This window comes from Poromitra crassiceps, assembly GCF_964638095.1.
Source record: "Poromitra crassiceps genome assembly, chromosome: 22".
NCBI lineage: Eukaryota > Metazoa > Chordata > Actinopteri > Beryciformes > Melamphaidae > Poromitra > Poromitra crassiceps.
Genome location: NC_139647.1, coordinates 20,701,271 through 20,720,898, shown reverse-complemented (window position 1 = coordinate 20,720,898; position 19,628 = coordinate 20,701,271). Strand labels below are relative to the sequence as shown.

Below are 19,628 nucleotides of genomic sequence, written 5' to 3'. Positions count from 1 at the left end.
TTTGTTCTTCCTCTCTTGCTGTGGTTGTCTTGCTGTTGCCTGTTTGTCTTGCTGCTATGTGCTACTCTGTTGCCTGATCTTGCTCTACTAGCTACTTGCTCGTTGCTTGTGTGCTAGATTGTATGTGACACCTGCCCGGCCCTGCCAATATACACTTAAGGTTTGCTCCAGCAACAAATCATAGTCAGCCCTCTGGACGGTGTCATAAATAATGCCTTCGACTGGAGGGGGTGGGGGGGGGGGGGGGGGGGGCGATGGTAATTTGTTGGAGTGGGGTTTGGGGAGCGCGATGGGGGTGGTACTGTAACTGTGGGATCAGCTCAATGTTCCCAAGGCTCAATGTTCCCAAGGCTCAATGTTCCCAAGGCTCAATGTTCCCAGGGCTCAATGTTCCCAGGCATGGTCAGATTTTGCGTGGGAGGGGGGGGGGGGACATCTCACTGTCTGGCTGAATATGATCATAATATTTATATCCACTTTGACAAGCATCACAGGTATCTCTTTGCTAAAGCTGTGACAGGGGCGGGGCCTCTGACAGGGCCTTGCTGCAGCCGCCCCCTCCCTCTGAAATGCCCTCCCCAGTCACATCTGACAGGCCAACACTCATTAGGGCCCTAACATCGTACAAGCGCTATTCGCTTTTTGCACTTTGCGGGCCGGTTTGCGCACCTTAACACGTGTCTTATGCTACAGTATCTTCCTTGCCTCTTATGCAATCATTTACCACCTCTTAGCGCTAAAAAACTGCAGTGCAGGGGAAATCCTTGGATACGTCATTACGCACGGATGTCCCATTAAAATACAAACGCCAGGACATCAAATTATGATGCTAAAATTGTGGAACAGCAGATTATTCAGTGAGGAAATCAACTATTATTCACTGAAAAGTGCCACAAACATGCTGATATCGTCTTTCTACTCCCTCTCTCTCTCTCTCTCTCTCTCACTCTCTCTTTCCAAAACCTCGCGTGTGAACACCAGGGCCATTTCTGGGCCATTTCTGGGCCTTTTGGGGCCCTATGCGACATCTCACAGTGGGGCCCCCAAATCACTGTCATCATAGTATCCCTGAATGAACATGAATGATGAGGCATAGGCTACTTTATTATCAATAAAGCTTTTAAATTAAGCACAATATGAACAACTCATCTCATCATAGATAGATAGATAGATAGATAGATAGATAGATAGATAGATAGATAGATAGATAGATAGATAGATAGATAGATAGATAGATAGATAGATATAATGACTCACCATATGTTCAAAAATGTTGAAAACAATAATTATACACAATTAATTTTACTCAAGGCTACTAAGGCTTAAAATTGTTGCCCTCTTCTTCTGTGGAAATAACTATTTACCTTTAAAAACAGCTGAGATGAGGGGCTAAAAGCAGATATCTCATAACATGATCAAAGCACTTAATCGATCAACAGTGACATAAACCAGTAAGAGAATGCAGCAAAAACTCCAATCATGAAATTGTACTTTCAGCACAATTTGAGGCCAATTTCTATATTGTTCTAAATACTGACTCGCAACAGCTACATTTACAGTATTATACATTTTACACATGTTGAAGTCATGTTTGATGCTGGTTGTATTGTAAATGATGTTACAGTAATAACTATTCAGATTGCAGTTGATTGCTTGATATAATTACTGTAATATAAAGCTCATTTTTTACAGTAAGCTTCTCAGTTCTCACAGCAAAGCCTAAACAGAGAAAGCGTTCCTTTCACAGATCCATCGCTTTTTCGCACTACAGGCCACAGCTTCCCATCCTTTTCCTTCTTGGAGTGAAATAGCACAGTGAGTGTCGTCAGAAGGTGTTTTTATCCAGTATCTGGATGAAAGTGTGAAAAACATTATGCATTATGGTTAGATGATGGTGACAGATGTTATGATTAATGGTGTTTAGGAATGTGTCTTACGTTTTAGTCAGATCGCTTTCATCAACCCACTTCCAACTCCCATTTGTATGTGTCAAGCCAATCCAGTAGCCAACGTTGACCAAACCTTTATCAGAGATGAATTCCTGATGATCACAGAATCAATAACAATCATCAGAAATGTTTTAGTTCAAAACTGAAATTGACACATTGTGACTTTAACACGTTAAGTGCCATAGCCGAGATAATTCGTCTTACATAATCCAACGCTTGAGTGCCAGAGCCGAAATAACTCGTCTTACATAAACATTTTTTTTTTTTTGACGGTGGGACATCAATCAACAACTTTTACATCTTCGAGATCACTATTGGAGCAAGAGAATGTGTATAATCTATTTTACCGACCCACTAAGTGTTGACAGTGCTCCCCCAGAGAGCGAAATCAAAGAAAAAACTGCCGCGGGAGAAAGCCATTCAAGGAAATGGCGAGGCGATTTTACAGTAATCCATTCCTTGCCCGAGAGCGGGCGCGGCGCGCAGGCAGCAGCCCACAGAGAGCGGAGAGCGATTTGCAAAATAGATTATAGGTGAAACACACTTTGAAACACCTCAGAAAGGCCAGAATCAACATCTGCCCATCGCCCACGCATTCCCCGGCCCATCTTGACTCGCACAAGGAGCGTCCGCACGCAGGCAAGCAGGCAGGCAGGCAGGCAGGCAGGCAGGCAGCAGCAACGCGCTTCTGACACGCCCGCTGTAGAGCCAGGAGGAAGGAGGAGAAGACACACGGAGGGAGGAGTTTGAATGAGAGGGGTGTTTCCTGTTGTTATGGAGGAAATTACTGTTCAAAACTATTGTTTAGAATGTCTGACGGTCTTACTGATGCCAAAAATGAATGGTTAAAGTGACTGTTCTATCGAATTCACAAAAAGCCATTTATCTCTGAATAAATTTCCAGACGCTGAAACCATGCTGTACTCAACGGCTAATATCTACATAACTACTAACTCTGCAAACTAACTCTTTTAGACAGAGAAAGCACACATTATATTAGTTATTTTTAGATGATTGGTGTTCATGAATTCTTAACAGAAAATAATCCTCGGCTCTTGTAAAATGAGCCAGAATCCTCAAAAAAAAACCTGGCACAACTTACCTACAGGATGAAAAAATGGCTGGCACTCAATGTGTTAAGAGACCTTTTTATATATATATATATTTGAGACTTCATTTGTGTTTTCTGAAGCTGCTTTTCCAAACTAACTCTGCTAATAAATCCCACATATTAATCTGCCTCCCTGTTCCTGTCATGTTAAGATTCCCATAGTGTTCTGTTTACCTGTTCCTCTGCACTTCCTATAATAACCAAATCGGACTCCTTTCTTTTGCAGTCTTTTCGAGCGTCTTCCCAGGTTTTCCGTTCATAATGAATGATGGCATAGCAGCTGGACTTGAAGTAGATCCAGTCCTTCTGACAAGGTCCACACTGTCTCTCTGAGAGAAATAAGAGAGACAAGTTAACAGACATGATTACTGGGTGATTTCTTTTTCACTGACTCATTTTTGGATGATGCTGAACTGGTTTTAAGATTACCGTTGTCTTCGGTGCAGTAGGTATCAAAGCACTTGGCACAACAAGTTGAGTTGAGCTCATTCCACTCTTTGGTCATGTTTTCTATTTGTCTCTCCAAGTTGCTCTTCTCTGTCTTCAGCTGCTGGTTTTCTGTTGTCACGTCCGTGTTGCCGCTCTCCAAGTTGATGCCTATCAGAAAGAATTCTCAGATTGCTGTTATCCTTCCTCACTTCATCATGAGCTGAGATATTTTTGTAGTGGTCGATCAGGTGGTTGTAACTGGCTGCCCTCAGATCAGATACCAACCTCTCGCTCTCAGCAACTACAATAAGAAAATTGTCCCCCTAAAATATATAACTAGTGTAATTCTATACTTTCTAGCTCTACCAATAAAGTGATTAGCTTAAAGAGAATAAGAAATCAGAGTATTTCAGATGTGTGTACTTACAGTAGACACGCAGGGCTATGTCGGCCAACAGCAAGATAACACCAAGAATCCCAAAACACCACACCACCACCCGAACACCACGCCACCTGCTGGACAACTTCCCGTCTGGGAAGACTCCTGATGGAAAAGAACAATGGAACACAAACAGTTGTTTCAGTTGTTTACAATAAGATTTATGACCGTTTTTGTGACATTTCTGATTAGTTTGACAGTTTATAGTGGAGGGAGACAAGAATAATGGGGGGATGGTTTAGGGCAGGGGTCGGCAACCTTTTTTTTATATATATATTTATTTTACAATTTTCAGAACAAAACAGAACAGAACAACAGGCTCAAACAAAGACAAAAACAAAAACATACATATATCAACTTTTCAGCATGCATAGTGATAGCAGCCACGTAAAGTGTCAATGTGCTTGCAAGAAATGTGCGTGGGATCCCGCGCAAGGGCTCCATAAAGAGTCAGCCAGGTGAGTCATCAGTGACCTCTAACCTCGTCCAAATAGGCCAGAAACGGATCCCGGACCTCAGATAATTTCTTAAGTGAATTGATCCTCAGAAACCGGAGTCTCTCCATATGTATAACTGAAATCATGTCCGTCAGCCACAGCTGGAAGGAAGGTGAAGAGGGGGACTTCCACTCCTTAAGAATAAGTCTCTTGGCGACAGTCGTCCCCTGTGTCAGAGACTGCTGCACTGGGTCGGCAACCTTTTTGATATGAAGTGCCATTTTGTAATTTCCTCGTGTGCCAATCAGTATGCCTGAGGTCTTTTAGCTGGAGGACCTGATACATCCACATTGTGGATGTGAGATGTGGATCTACGAAAAGCGCTATATAAATCAAATGTATTATTATTATTATTATTATTATTATTATTATTATTATTATTATTATTATTATTATTATTATTTACCCTGATGCACATTGTTTGACGATTTTTTTCAACTTATGAAAACCCAAACGTATGGAACCCCCAAAAACCAGATGGAAATCCCGATTTCTATTGTGCAGCTAGTACGAACTGTAATTGGCTCGTCTGCATTTGAGGGCTGGACTTACCAATAGGTGAATTGTATTGTATTTAAAAAATAAGCATTACCTTTACTTAACAGTTAACTAATGTTTTCATTACTAATGATGTTCATGTTAACTATGTGGTTGGGTTGAGGCATGAAGTCACTGAGGTTAAAGTTAAAGCAAGTTTATGGTCAAGGCTCTTAATTAAGGGTTAGTAACCTGAATTGCGGCCGGTGTGATTGGTCTCCACTGTTTGTTTGTTTTTGTTTTTTTAATTGGTCTCCACTGTTAACAAGGACACCGGAATGAAACAGCCTCCATGAGGTGTTGCTTCAGCGTTGCTTCAGTGTTGGAAACGCGTCTGGTGTGTTTGGGGTGTTAGCCTACCTGGTGTGTCAGTTTGATTGGTTCTGTGTTGCTGAAGCCTCACTCCATCGTACACAGTCTCAGTTTTAGTTTTAGCTGAAAAAAAAATTAAAAAATAATGTTATGGTCAATAAAGTACCGCAGGGATGAGGTACTTTTGTAGGCCTCTCAGTAGTCATGTAGTTCCTGTTCCCAAGTCTAAAAGTCAATGTGATTTTTAGAAGGGGATTTTGGTTAAATGCATGAAATAGGCTAAGTAACAAGTCACAAACGTTTATGAAACAGCAATAAAAAGTGAAAATGAAAAGAGCAAGCCGTCTGCGCACCTGCTGCACTACTACGTTTAGTACTACAACGTGACCAATTGAGAGCGCATGAGGTAATTAAAAGAAATGTGGAAGAATAAGAACTGTTTCTGTAGCCTTAGCCTACCTCTATACCTGCTACCTCCATTTGAAGACCATGGATTAATTGAAGAAAGACCGACATGAAAGCAGCCGCGCAACCAGAGCAATACAACTGTTGTCGCGCACGGCAGCATGTGAGTGTAGGTGTGTGTGTGTGTGTGTGAGAGAGAGGGGGGAGAGAGACAGAGTTATTAGCTACTTTTCACACCTTGGAGAGCTCTGCTGCACTCCTCCGCAGTCCGGAGACATATTACATTAAATTGGCCATTGCGGGCTGCTGGGTTGGGCTGGGTTCCGAATTTTCAGATATTTTAACGGGCTGGGCGGTGCGGGCTGGCTCCAATGACGGGTTGGGTTGGGGCAGGCCTTAAAAAACCCTGACCCGCGCATCACTAGTATGCCGGCTAGGAGAGATTATTTACCTATCATAATGCAAGATAATGCAAGAGGTTGTTCAAGAAATTTGAGAGCATGATTTATCAATTTCACGTTCAGATTTTGGACCCTTGGACTCAAAAAGCTCCGCGTACAGTTTGATAAGCAGAGCAAATTTAAGCCCACGCGGAGGCTTTTTGAGTGAAATTGATCAATCATGCTCTCAAATTGCTTGAACGACCTCTTGTATTTAGATAGGTAAATAATTCCAGAGAGGGGGACTGCCTGGCGCTAGCTGCAGGGCTAGCTATCAAGGTCACCCTTTTGATTAACCAAAAGGTTAGGCAATCCGGTTGTAGGCGATGTTAGCATTTACTAACGTAAAGCCCCGGACTAGCGATCGATTAGCTACTGCTAAGGCTTGCACAGAATCATTCACACCTGAAAGCTGCTAGGCTAATTCAGCTGAAACCACAGCCTGGGAAGCCGGGGGTGAGCCAGCTACTAAAGCTACTGTAGCTTGACCTGGTCAGATCAGTTGGCACTAAAGCAGTGTTTCTCAAAGTGTGGGGCGGCCCCCCCTGTGGGGCACAGTGGCAAAACAGGGGGGGCGCAGGGGGAAATGCAGAAATGCAGCGCGGAACCAAGGTTTTGACGTCGGACTTCTTTCCCGGTGAGCAATGACATGACAGTGCAATGACAATGCAATGACAGAAAAAGTTTGAGAACCACTGAGTTAAAAACATGACAATAGTTGATTTTATTGTCGCAGAGGAAATAAATCAAATTTGGTCGAAAGTGTTTTATGTCCAGAAAAACTCCAGCAGTAACTGAAGGTGATGATAATTGGTTACTTCATAGTTGGTTAATGCCTGCAAACTGGTTTACAGTTTTCTTGATATACTACTGATTTTGTAATGATACAAAGCTGGTTGAAAATCAGCGGAGTGTTCCTTTAACGCAGTGGTTCTCAAACTTTTTCTGTCATGCCCCACTTTGAAGGAGGAAAAATGTTCATGACCCACCGCCCCAACAAAATTGTAACAAAATGGTCCAAGTTTAACTTTTATTGAAATAACATCAGGATCATGACCTTTCCTTTCTATTTTCTTTCAGTAATGTTGTCCAAATAATAAAACAACTTCCATTTCAACTTTATACAAATAAATACAAATTATATAAATTTTGTGACTGCTACATCTGTGCTTCAATCAGGAGAGGCCAGTTGGTAGGATTAGACAAACTTTATTTAGCAATCGGCATGCATGGCAAATACTTTGGCGCTTGACTCCATTGGCCAGTGGCGCTGCTCTTGAGGCAAGAGGAGGGCACCTGCATAGGCTAGGAGATCCCCCCCCCGTGGGGGATCGGGAGTCAAGACTCGTTGGTGGTGGACTGGGGAGGTGGGTGGGGCAAAACAACGCTTCGGAGGCCGGCTTCAAGGGAGATGGACTGCCGTGGGCTGCTGCTGCTATGATCGGCCAGAGAGAGAGAGGTGACGTAGAACCCTTGCTATATATATGAGGATTAACTGACGTCATGTTTGACGTCATAGCAGACGTCATACTAGGATTTTTGACCACGTTGAGATCGGATTACGCGTGAGTGGCCTTCTGCTTGAACTATGGTCGGGAGACCTCACTTCAATCAGGAGAGGCCAGTTGGTAGGATTAGACAAACTTTATTTAGCAATCGGCATGCATGGCAAATACTTTGGCGCTTGACTCCATTGGCCAGTGGCGCTGCTCTTGAGGCAAGAGGAGGGCACCTGCATAGGCTAGGAGATCCCCCAAAAGGAAGATCTGATTACCGGAAGTTAATTGAGATCTGCAGGCGCCGGTAGTTGATTGTACTTTCCTGGCCTTCGACCTTTTAGCGACTTACAGCTATTTGCGGCTGGCGCTCCCAACTCGGTCGGGCCTTCGATCTTGATACGTTAATGTTTACTTGGTACGTGCTTATCCTGCCTTCGACCTTTTTTGCGACTTACGGCTATTTGCGGCTGGCGCTCCTAACTCGGTCGGGCACCTCGCGATAGCGCTTCCCAGCTTGGCCTACCTGGCCGCCTTGGCGCTTCGCGATTGTACTTTTCCGGCCTTCGACCTTTTTTAGCGACTTACGTTATTTGCGGCTGGCGCTCCCAACTCGGTCGGGCCTTCGATCTTGGTACGTTGATGTTTAGCTTGGCGCTTCCCGGCTTGGCCTACTTGGCTGCCTTGGCGCGACTACCCTGACTTTCTCCGGCTCTCTCTTTCTCTATTCCCTCTATTCCCTCCCCCAAAAATTGGCGCCTTACCTGACTTAAGGCGCTTCCCGGCTTGGCCTTCCTGGCCGCCATGGCGCCTTACCTGACTTAAGGTGCTTCCCGGCTTGGCCTTCCTGGCCGCCATGGCGCCTTACCTGACTTAAGGCGCTTCCCGGCTTGGCCTTCCTGGCCGCCATGGCGCCTTACCTGACTTAAGGTGCTTCCCGGCTTGGCCTTCCTGGCCGCCATGGCGCCTTACCTGACTTGGCGCTTCCCAGCTTGGCCTACTTGGCCGCCTTGGCGCCTCACCATTTTAACTTGGCCTTCTTGGCCCCCTGACTTGGCCTTCTGACTGACCCTGACTTTCTCTGGCTCTCTCTCTTTCCCCCCCCTTTTTGGCCCCCTGACTTGGCCTTCTGACTGACCCTGACTTTCTCTGGCTCTCTCTCTTTCCCCCTACTCTTTGTCTATCTCCTCTTGTTGTGTTAGTGCTTGCAGCGAGGTGGATGAGGGAAGCTGCACCGTTGAGAATCCCTGCCCTCCCAGCGCCCTCCGGAGAGGGACACATGAGTTGGGCGAGGGCACCGACGTGCCTACCCCCGCAGCGGTTAGAGACAATGAGGCGGTCAGCCCCCTCCCGCCCAGTGCCTTCTTCGATTCCGTGGGTCGGCAAGGGCTAAGCCAGATCACCGCTCTGGTTTGCTACTAAGAGGCAGAGCCGGACAACACTCGTGTGATGCAGATCCTCCCAGCACCTTGATGGCTCCGCAGCCATCGCACCCCCTCGCTTCCGTCTAGATCTCTCAGCTGGACTGCATTTTTGCCCCTGCATTCCCATAGGCTATCCGTGTTCTTTCGTCTGATTGCCACCTCTGTATTCCCCTCTATTAAGATACGACTTCGATTACCGGGCAGGCCCGGATTTACTCAGCGAAAGTGTGGTGTTAGGAATATTTGATTGGGTACTGCTTCATCAATTCATGCTAGAGATAGGGTTGCTGTAGGACGACGGGACCCCCGGGCGACTCCACCCGCAAGCCGCACTCGTGCGACGGAGCGGGGAGGAAGCGCATTAAGCCCCCCGCCTCCCCCGGAAGGGGAGAGCGAGTAACGGGCACCCGGAGGCGCACGACACGAGGAGTGGAGCGCTCCCCGTGCCGCACTTAATTTCAGGTTCCGAGGTCGGATGGCGTCCGGTTACCAGACAGCCCCTGCCCGAGGCGCCCCGTGTCAAGCCCGCCGCTCCCACTCCAGGAGACGTCGGGACAGGCCACGGGGATGAGTGCCCCGGGAGGGACCGCAGCGTCCGGTCGGATCGGCCGTCCAGAGTCAGAGGTGTTCAACGCGCGCCCGCCGCCACGCAGCCTCTCCCCGGGGGGAGAGAGAGACGCGACGGACGGACGCGGCCTCGAGCCAGGCCGGGACAGAGGAGGGGGTTACCCCCAAAAACCGGGAGATTTACTGCGCCTTACTGGGCGCCGTGCTTTTCGGGGGCCACCACCAACGAGACATTATTTGGCACGGACGTCCGGGACACTGTTTGTTGCCATGCTTGCCGATGAAGGGAGGAGGGTCCTTTGGGCCGCCGGTATGGCCACCCGCTCCGGGCGGATGTGGCTGGAGAATGCTGATGAAGACCGGCGGCCCGTTTGCTGGAGGGAGGCGGAGGACACTCCTTGCACGGCGGCTGAGGTGGCCGCTCCGATCCTGAAGGAGTGGCTGGAGAAGTTCTTCGTCGGGAGGTTGCACTTCTGGAGCGTCCGCTTGGGGTGCAGGACGAACCAGGATCTTGTCATGTGGTGACGAGCGGCTTGGAGAAGCGCTGAAGCTGGGGTGCCAAGGCCTCTCGGGCACTCTGGGCGGACCGAAAGGTCCATGGGGCGAACGGCTCACTCTGGCGGCAACAGCTGAAATGTAGTGCTTAATGCATGAGATATAAAGAAACTGGTTAATAAACAAGTGAGAAAGCGATGGTTTCACCGCCTTGCAAGTGCACCATGGACTGCTAGTTGCACCTCGCAGTGATATGTTATGGTTGGCCACATATAGCGATGGGGTTCGCAGCCTCTTGTTACCTGACTAGCGTGACACTGTATCAATTATTTTAGCTTTGGTATTGTTTATGGTTAAGAAGGGGCAAAGCCGTCTCTACTTTCTGAGACGGCTGAGGTCCTTCAACGTCTGCCGGGCCATGCTGAGGATGTTCTATGAGTCGGTAGTGGCTAGTGCCTTCCTGTATGCTATTGTGTGCTGGGGCAGCAGGCTGAAGGCAGCGGATGCCAACGACTCAGCAGCTGATCCATAAGGCCTGGGGCTGGATCTGGGCTCTCTGACTGCGGTGTCAGAGAAGAGAACGTTGTCCAGGCTACGTTCCACCATGAACGATGACTCGCACCCACTCCACGGCGTGCTAGTCGAACACAGGAGTACGTTCAGTGAGAGACTGATTCCGCCTAGATGCAGTACGGAGAGGCCCGGGGAATCATTCCTGCCTGTGGCCATTGGTCTATTTAATGCCTCTCTTAAAAGAGCACCTCGGAGACGCTCAGTCTCCCTGAGACTGAGCCAGCCGATAGGTTAACTGTGCCTGGCTGAGCCACGTGTAACGTATAGGGCAAGCCGATTTAATATGGTCCAGGGTGCAATAATGATAATTGACACGGAATGTATACTTGCCTGACGTATTTTGTATTTTTGCTACTTACATTCCACTTATTTTTGCTTCTAGCGCATTTACTAGTTATTCTATGCTATGTTGTGTTTTTTTTTTTTTTCTGCTTATTGCTTACTACTGCATTTGCATTGCATTTACTACTGTTTATTTTAAGCTGTGTGTTCTGTGAGCGAGCTACTGTAACGTAAGTAATTCTGATTCTGCTTCTGAAGAAATGCCAGAGGCATTTTACTTTGAAATTCGTTGAGCACAGGAAGTGGTGTATTAAGACCGGGTAGCTTGACACGGAAAAGACGTCAGCATTTCCCTGGGCCGTCTGGGTTCGGTCTGAAAGTTGTGCAGTCATTCTAGCTGATGCTCAGACAAGCTCCACGGGCCAGGGGTGTTAGAATGGCCCCTTGCGTGGTTATTATTATTATTATTATTATTATTATTATTATTATTATTATTAAGTTGTGACTCCCGCTGGCCATTTGCCAGAAAGCGATTTCCGCCAGCGTTGCCAGACGTACGATAATTATTGTATGTGTACGATAATTTCGACCTCTGTACGGAATACGTCTGAATTTTACTGGACTGGTAGATTGCCCGTTTAAATACTGAAGTAATGATACTTTCCTCATGGGTCCTTTCGCGTCCGCGGGTGGCTGGTCCTCCGGGGTATGCTTGGTGTGCTGTGGTCGTCGACCCCGTCCTTGGTAGAGCCTGGGGACGCGATGATCGCGGTGCGGAAGCCTGAATGCTTGGACGCCTGGACATGCTGCTTGCTGAACGAAAATGTTAGTCACTGATTGTCAGTCTGAAAGTCTGTTGTTGACTTGGGGCGGACTCCTGGCTGGAGGGAAATGGCCGCTTTGCTTGAGCCGATTTGCTCCGTGAATGGAGATGGCAAGGAAAGATTGACGACGTGAGAGACAGCGTCGGCGGCCCCTCGCAGTGGAGCGCCCCGCGTTGGCCGCCTGCGGCCCGGCCGTCTCGGAAGGCCAATGCGCTCCGTGCCGACCCGGAACAGGGTATGCAAAACAACGCTTCGGAGGCCGGCTTCAAGGGAGATGGACTGCCGTGGGCTGCTGCTGCTATGATCGGCCAGAGAGAGAGAGGTGACGTAGAACCCTTGCTAAATATATGAGGATTAACTGACGTCATGTTTGACGTCATAGCAGACGTCATACTAGGATTTTTGACCACGTTGAGATCGGATTACGCGTGAGTGGCCTTCTGCTTGAACTATGGTCGGGAGACCTCACTTTTTAAAATAATAAATTAAAAATAATCAAACATAAATTGCAATCACTTTGCTAGAACAAACAAAGTTAACCAGATTGCTCCATCAGATAAAAATCTAATGCAATGTGCAATCACTTTGTTATAACGATATCAATAAAGTTCTATCTGTGCAAAAAATAACAAATATTTGGCAAGAGAAATTTGCATTAAGTCTTATTATCACTGTATTAGTGACTGCAATGAACCTGTTTTGCACTGCACATATTTTCAAAATAATAACAATAAAGTGCAACCTGTGCAAAACTAAACAAAACAAGTTAAAATATTTGGCAATAGGAATGAACCATCCATGGAATGAATGCAAAGTCACTACAGAAGCGGGGTTCATTTATTGCTCACCGGGAAAGAAGTCCGACGTCAAAACCTTGGTTCCGCGCTGCATTTCTGCATTTCCCCCTGCGCCCCCCATCCTGTTTTGCCACTGCGCCCACAGGGCGGGCCGCCCCACACTTTGAGAAACACTGCTTTAACGCTACAGTTAGGTTTGGTGATAAATTAGTACAGAATGCGAGTAAAGCGGAAAAGTCATTTGACAAGATAAATCATTTTACATCTTGAAACAATGTTTGACAACAGCTGTACAGGTTGATGTGGTTGATGTAACTGCAAACAGGGCACAAAGTTAGCAGCACCAGCCAAATGCTGGTAAAATATGCAAGTAGCTGGTAGATTTGCTTCACTCACCAGGCAACAAACAAACAAACAATGGTAATCTATTGAGTGGCTGGTAAAATGTAAACATTCACTATGGCCGTTTGGCCGGTGGACAAAAAAGTTCATTTGGCACCCTGACCACAAATAATCAGATTATGTCAGTAAATGTTATAGTGCAGTGGATTATTAGTTCAAGCAGTAATGCATTACATTTAGAAAGTAAACTTCCCAATGCAACTTGCTACTTGTGTTTGTTATCACATAAGCAAAGATATTTAATCCATATCAACAGTGAAATCACCATTCCTGATTTATGTACTGTATGTATGTAAATAAATGAAACTTACCTTTCGGTCGGGAAGCTTTGTTAGCTTTGAATACAACTGAAGAATGATTTGCCTTTTGGTCCATCACTCAACAGAAAAGACTAAACAGTCTTTCTGTCGAGGAAGCTTGTCTATCTGACGTCTATCTGAAGAAGTTCAGCTGAATAATAACCACAGTGCAGCCTGAAACGAGAAGTGTTTCCTCTGCTAGTAGAACCTGTCACTCACACCTTTGAAATTAGCAACTTCTCCATTTTGCTAAGGCTGAACATTGAGAAACATCTATGCCAAGAGACTCTCTCAAATCCATTTTTAGATGTCCCAGTCAAAGATATTAGGATGAGTGAATGGACTAAAATTACTATGAATATATGGGGAGAAATACAGAGATTATTTAATTTGCCCAAGTCAGTCTCACCTTTATCAAGCATAGGTCTGATTAAGAATTTTATCCCTAACCGATTAGATACGGGACTTAAAAAGTGGACAGATTATGGTCTGCTTTATATACACCAGCTATTTTGTGAAGACAACCTGAAATCTTTCGAACAAATATAAATGGAATTTAATCTACCAAGGGCTGACTTTTACTATTATTTACAGCTGAGAAGCTTCTTAACTAAACATAAAGATTTGAGTAAAATAAAAACAACTCACTGAAATAGACAGATTCTGGATAAAGGTGCAGACTGAGAATGTGCTGTGCAAAATTATTTCTAGACTGTATCAGATGTTTTTGAGCATGGATCCAAATAACTCTATTTGTATAAAAGAAAGATGGGAGACTGAATTAGAACAGGAAATACCGGCAGATATGTAGAAGAATGTATGTTCGGAGGCACACCTAGTCACATGCTCAAATTCTTGGAGAGAATTCAGGTGGAAGACTATAACCAGGTTCTTTAGGACACCACATACAGTATAACAGCTAAGATAAATCCTGCCATATCTAGTAACTGCTGGAGAAACTGTGGGACACAGGTGGGCAAATATACACATTTTGGTCATGCTCAAAATTGAAAAATTACTGGAATGACATATTTCAATCTGTTGGAGAAATAATGCATCTTGACATCCCACAAGACCCAAGACTCGCTCTGTTAGGGATGACACCAGATGGGATAGAAGGAAGGAATCAGAACTATCTTCTTCAAATCTTACTCACAGTAGCAGTGAAATGTATCACTCTGAACTGGTTAAAGCCTGACCCTCCCACTTATAATTCCTGGTTACAAAAATTAGGGGATGTGTATGAAATGGAGCAAATAACATACTCACTGAGACTTCAAAACCATACATTTACTAAAAGGTGGAGTTCTGTGATGACGCTGTTAGGGTAATAAGATAATCTCCTACCTCACCTCGGACAGGGTTTTGTGTCTGTTGGTTTTATTTTTATTTGTTTTGGTCTTTTATTATTGTTTTTTTTTCTTTCTTTTCTTTCATTGCATAAGATGTACATTATTGTTTAATACATGTATGTACTATGAATGGGAATGGGTGATTGTGTGTGCATATGTGTCTGCACTATGAATGTAAATGGGTGATTGTGTGTGTAGGTATGTGTGTGCATTTATGAATGTCTGGATATAGAACAATGTAGATTGTTACCTAGCGGTGGTTGAATTCTTGTACTACCTCTTGTTGGGAAGGAGGATAAGTAATGCTCTAAATTTAGGCTAGATTTTGGCGAGGCAAAAACTGGCATGACCATTTTCTAAGGGGTCCTTTGACCTCTGACCTCAAGATATCTGAATGAGAATGGGTTGTAAGGGTACCCACGAGTCTCCCCTTTACAGTCATGCCCACTTTATACTAATCCTATGCAGTTTTGCAAAAACCATGCAATTTTTTTGCATACCGTATAAATGTGTTATTTGCACCTATTGTATTTGAATATTTTTGCATACTGGCATCCCTAAACAGTTTTGGAATTGCCTAAATTGGGTATGAGTGGAAAGTTGATACTCTTGTTATTAGAATATAGGAGAAATTATGTGATGATGCTGCCACGCTAGCATCACTTATGTCAGCATGCAATGGTCAGCATGCATTTTGAGCTGAGCTAAGTGCTGTTTGAATCCTCTACCCACAAGGCTTGGTCAGTGTCAAAAGTGGGGTTTTGCTAGGTGTCAAAAGGGCGTAAGTGTAGTTACACCCTTTTGACAGCAAACAAAAACTTTTAATGACTTTGCAGTACTAGTATTATTATTATTATTATTATTATTATTACACTATACAATGACTTCCCTGACCCTTTGAACAAATGGAATGACATGTCATGTTACCTAAAAAGCAGGTGTACCATGTGTAGATTCAAGATTCAAGATTTTTATTGTCACTCCATGGTACAAGTATCACGTGTGAAATTCTTGTGCTGTGGACTCCGTTTACAACATAGTACAAATATAACAGGGCAGTAAAGAGCCACAAACATGCTGATATCATCTTTCTACTCTCTCTCTCTCTCTCTCTCTCACTCTCTCTCCCTCTCTCTCTCTAAAACCTCGCGTGCGCACACCAGGGCCATTTCTGGGCCTTTTGGGGCCCTATACGACATCTTAGAGTGGGGCCCCCAAACCACTGTCATCATAGTATCCCTGAATGAACATGAATGATGACGAGGCATAGGCTACTTCATTATCAATAAAGCTTTTAAATTAAGCATAATATAAACAACTCATCTCAGCATAGATAGATAGATAGATATATAGATAGATAGATAGATAGATAGATAGATAGATAGATAGATAGATAGATAGATAGATAGATAGATAGATATAATGACTCGCAATATGTTCAAAAATGTTGAAAACAATAATTATACACAATTCATTTTACTCAAGGCTACTAAGGCCTAAAATTGTTGTCCTCTTCTTCTCTGGAAATAACTATTTACCTTTAAAAACAACTGAGATGAGGGGCTAAAAGCAGATATCTCATAACATGATCAAAGCACTTAATCGATCAACAGTGACATAAACCAGTAAGAGAATGCAGCAAAAACTCCAATCATGAAATTGTCCTTTCAGCGCGCCCTTGAGGCCAATTTCTATATTGTTCTAAATACTGACTCGCAACAGGTGAGGTCTCCAGACCATAGTTCAAGCAGAAGGCCACTCACGCGTAATCCGATCTCAACGTGGTCAAAAAATCCTAGTATGACGTCTGCTATGACGTCAAACATGACGTCAGTTAATCCTCATATATATAGCAAGGGTTCTACGTCACCTCTCTCTCTCTGGCCGATCATAGCAGCAGCAGCCCACGGCAGTCCATCTCCCTTGAAGCCGGCCTCCGAAGCGTTGTTTTGCCCCACCCACCTCCCCAGTCCACCACCAACGAGTCTTGACTCCCGGCCCATGCAGGCGCCCTCCTCTGCCTCAAGAGCAGCGCCACTGGCCAATGGAGTCAAGCGCCAAAGCATTTGCCATGCACGCCGATTGCTAAATAAAGTTTGTCTAATCCTACCAACTGGCCTCTCCTGATTGAACTACATTTACAGTATTATACATTTTACACATGTTGAAGTCATGTTTGATGCTGGTTGTATTGTAAATGATGTTACAGTAATAACACTTTTCAGATTGCAGTTATTGCTTGATATAATTACTGTAATACAAAGCACATGTTTTACAGTAAGCTTCTCAGTTCTCACAGCAAAGCCTAAAGGGAGAAAGCGTTCCTTTCACAGATCCATCGGTTTTTCTCATCACAGGCCACAGCTTTCCATCCTTTGGGTGATTTTTCTCGGAGTGAAATAGCACAGTGAGCGTCGTCAGAAGGTGTTTTTATCCAGTATCTGGATGAAAGTGTGAAAAACATAATGGTTAGATGATGGTGACAGATGTTATGATTCATGGTGTTTAGGAATGTGTCTTACTTTTCAGTCAGATCGCTTCCATCAACCCACTTCCAACTCCTATTTGCATGTGTCAAGCCAATCCAGTAGCCAATGTTCTTCTGACTTTTATCATAGATGAATTTCTGGTGATCACAGAATCAATAACAATTATCAGAAATGTTTTAGTTCAAAACTGAAATTGACACATTGTGACTTTAAGATACCTTTTTTTATATATATATTTGAGACTTTATTTGTGTTTTCTGAAGCTGCTTTTCCAAACTATATCTGCTAATAAATCCCACATATTAATCTGCCTCCCTGTTCCTGTCATGTTAAGATTCCCATAGTGTTCTGTTTACCTGTTCCTCTGGACTTCCTATAATAACCAAATCTGACTTCTTTCCTTTGCAGTCTTCTCGAGCTTCTTCCCAGTTTTTCCGTTTAGAACCATCAGCATCATTAATGGCATAGCAGCTGGACTTGAAGTAGATCCAGCCCTCCTGACAAGGTCGACACTTTTTCTCTGAGAGAAATAAGAGAGACAAGTTAACAGACATGATTACTGGGTGATTTATTTTTCACTGACTCATTTTTGGATGAAGCTGAACTGGTTTTAAGATTACCGTCATTGTTTTTGTTTCCGGTGCAGTAGGTATCAAAGCACTTGGCGCAACAAGTTGAGTTGAGCTCATTCCACTCTTTGGTCATGTTTTCTATTTGTCTCTCCAAGCTGCTCTTCTCTGTCTTCAGCTGCTGGTTTTCTGTAGTCAGGTCAGTGTTGTTGCTCTCCAGGTTGTCTTTGCCTTGTCTCAGGTTGTTGCCTATCAGAATTGTCAGATTGCTGTTATCCTTCCTCAGTTCAACATGAGCTGAGATATTTGTGTAGTGGTCGATCAGGTGGTTGTAACTGCTGCCCTCAGATCAGATACCAACCTCTCGCTCTCAGCAACTACAATAAGAAAATTGTTCACCTAAAATATATAACTAGTGTAATTCTATAGTTTCTAGCTCTACCAATAACGTAAATAGCTTAAAGAGAAGAAGAAATCTGAGTATTTCAGATGTGTGTACTTACAGTAGACACCCAGGGCTATGACGGCCAACAGCAAGATAACACAAAGAATCCCCAAACACCACACCACCAGCTGAACACCACGCCACCTGCTGGACCACTTCCCGTCTGGCAAGACTCCTGATGGAAAACAACAATGGAACACAAACAGTTGTTTCAGTTGTTTACAATAAGATTTAAGACCGTTTTTGTGACATTTCTAAATAGTTTGACAGTTTATAGTGCAGGGAGACAAGAATAATAAGGGGATGGTTTAGGGCAGGGGTCGGCAACCATGAAGTGCCATTTTCTAATTTCCTTGTGTGCCAATCAGTTTGCCCGAGGTTTTTTAGCTGGAGGACCTGACACATCCACGTTGTGAATGTGTGTTAATTAAAGGGTTAGTAACCTGAATTAATGTACCCTTATTGTAAGTTATCCATTATTTAATAGTAGCCTACTATTATTATTGGCGCATAGGAATAACATCTACAGTATACTGCCTGCCTTTTGGTTCACACCAAAAACATCTCAGAAGCAGCGCGTCACAGAAGCATAGAGCAGGAGCCTCGCTCTTGTATTGCCTTCATGCATGTCTGCATGTGGCCGCTCGCGTCACACGTCAAAAATAGACCCGATAGATGCTGAAACTCTCACTGCATGCGAGGCGAGGCAACACGCTGTGGCCGGTGTGATTGGTCTCCCCTGTTAACAAGGACGCCGAAATGAAAGTTTTGCTTCAGCGTTGGATACACGTCTGGTGTGTTCGGGGTGTTAGCCTATACCTGCTGTGTCAGTTTGATCTGTTGTGTCCTCCCGAAACTTCACTCTACTGTACACAGTCTCCTCCTCACTTTTAGCTGAAAGAAAATAGAAAATAATGTTACGGTCAATAAAGTACCTCAGGGATGATGACGTATTCTTGTAGGCCTCTCAGCTAGTTCCTGTTCCCAAGTCTAAAAGTCAATGTGATTTTTGTACATGGGTTTTGGTTAAATGCATGAAATAAGGTCTGTGGTAGGGTGACCTTCGGGGACAGTCCCCGATTTCGGTGCTCTGTCCCCGGCTGGAGCTGTCCCCGAAAATGTCCCCGATTTTGGCCACAAAGTCAAATAATAATACTGGCAAGAAACTCGATAACAGAGCATTTGCGGCACCACAAAAGCCTGTCATTGTGCACGTTGTGCAAAGTGCTGCCTGTGTGTGACAGAGTAGATCACAGAGTAGATGTCCTCCCTCTGCCCGTGCCGTGGTTTTCCCAGGACCCAGCCGCACGCAACTGAAGAGAGGTGGCGAATGAGAGGCGGAGTCTGCTTGCTGCTTTTGCTACCGTCCTTGTTTACCGGACCTCATTCAGCGGGTTATCCATCCCAGTTGTTTTGAATAGTTAAAAGTACAGTAAAACTATCTGGTAAGTAAGTGCAGTAACTAACTCAAAACGTTTTTGCAGAGAAGTCAGTA

General features: G+C 44.6%; 1 protein-coding gene across 1 annotated transcript; it reads right to left on the bottom strand.

Annotated features, from left to right (window-relative positions):
• Nucleotides 1-1,176: 1,176 nt before the first annotated feature.
• LOC310796472 (C-type lectin domain family 10 member A-like) lies at nt 1,177-13,420 on the bottom strand. Its single transcript, XM_083658658.1, has 7 exons — nt 13,291-13,420; nt 5,323-5,391; nt 3,917-4,033; nt 3,490-3,657; nt 3,235-3,389; nt 1,938-2,041; nt 1,177-1,849 (listed from the first exon to the last, which is right to left on the bottom strand). Exons 1-7 carry the CDS (start codon nt 13,352-13,354, stop codon nt 1,720-1,722), a joined length of 807 nt encoding a protein of 268 aa, XP_083514784.1. The 5' UTR covers nt 13,355-13,420; the 3' UTR covers nt 1,177-1,719.
• Nucleotides 13,421-19,628: the final 6,208 nt, after the last annotated feature.

What these genes read in the sequence shown, in the direction of transcription:
- LOC310796472 (XM_083658658.1), bottom strand. Translation starts at nt 13,354, where the DNA reads ATGGACCAAAAGGCAAATCATTCTTCAGTTGTATTCAAAGCTAACAAA. An exon ending in CAATCAAACTGACACACCAG is followed by an intron (nt 4,034 to 5,322) that starts GTAGGCTAACAC and finishes CTTTTCCATCAG; the next exon opens with GAGTCTTCCCAGACGGGAAG. An exon ending in TAGGAAGTGCAGAGGAACAG is followed by an intron (nt 2,042 to 3,234) that starts GTAAACAGAACA and finishes TGTGATCATCAG; the next exon opens with GAATTCATCTCTGATAAAGG.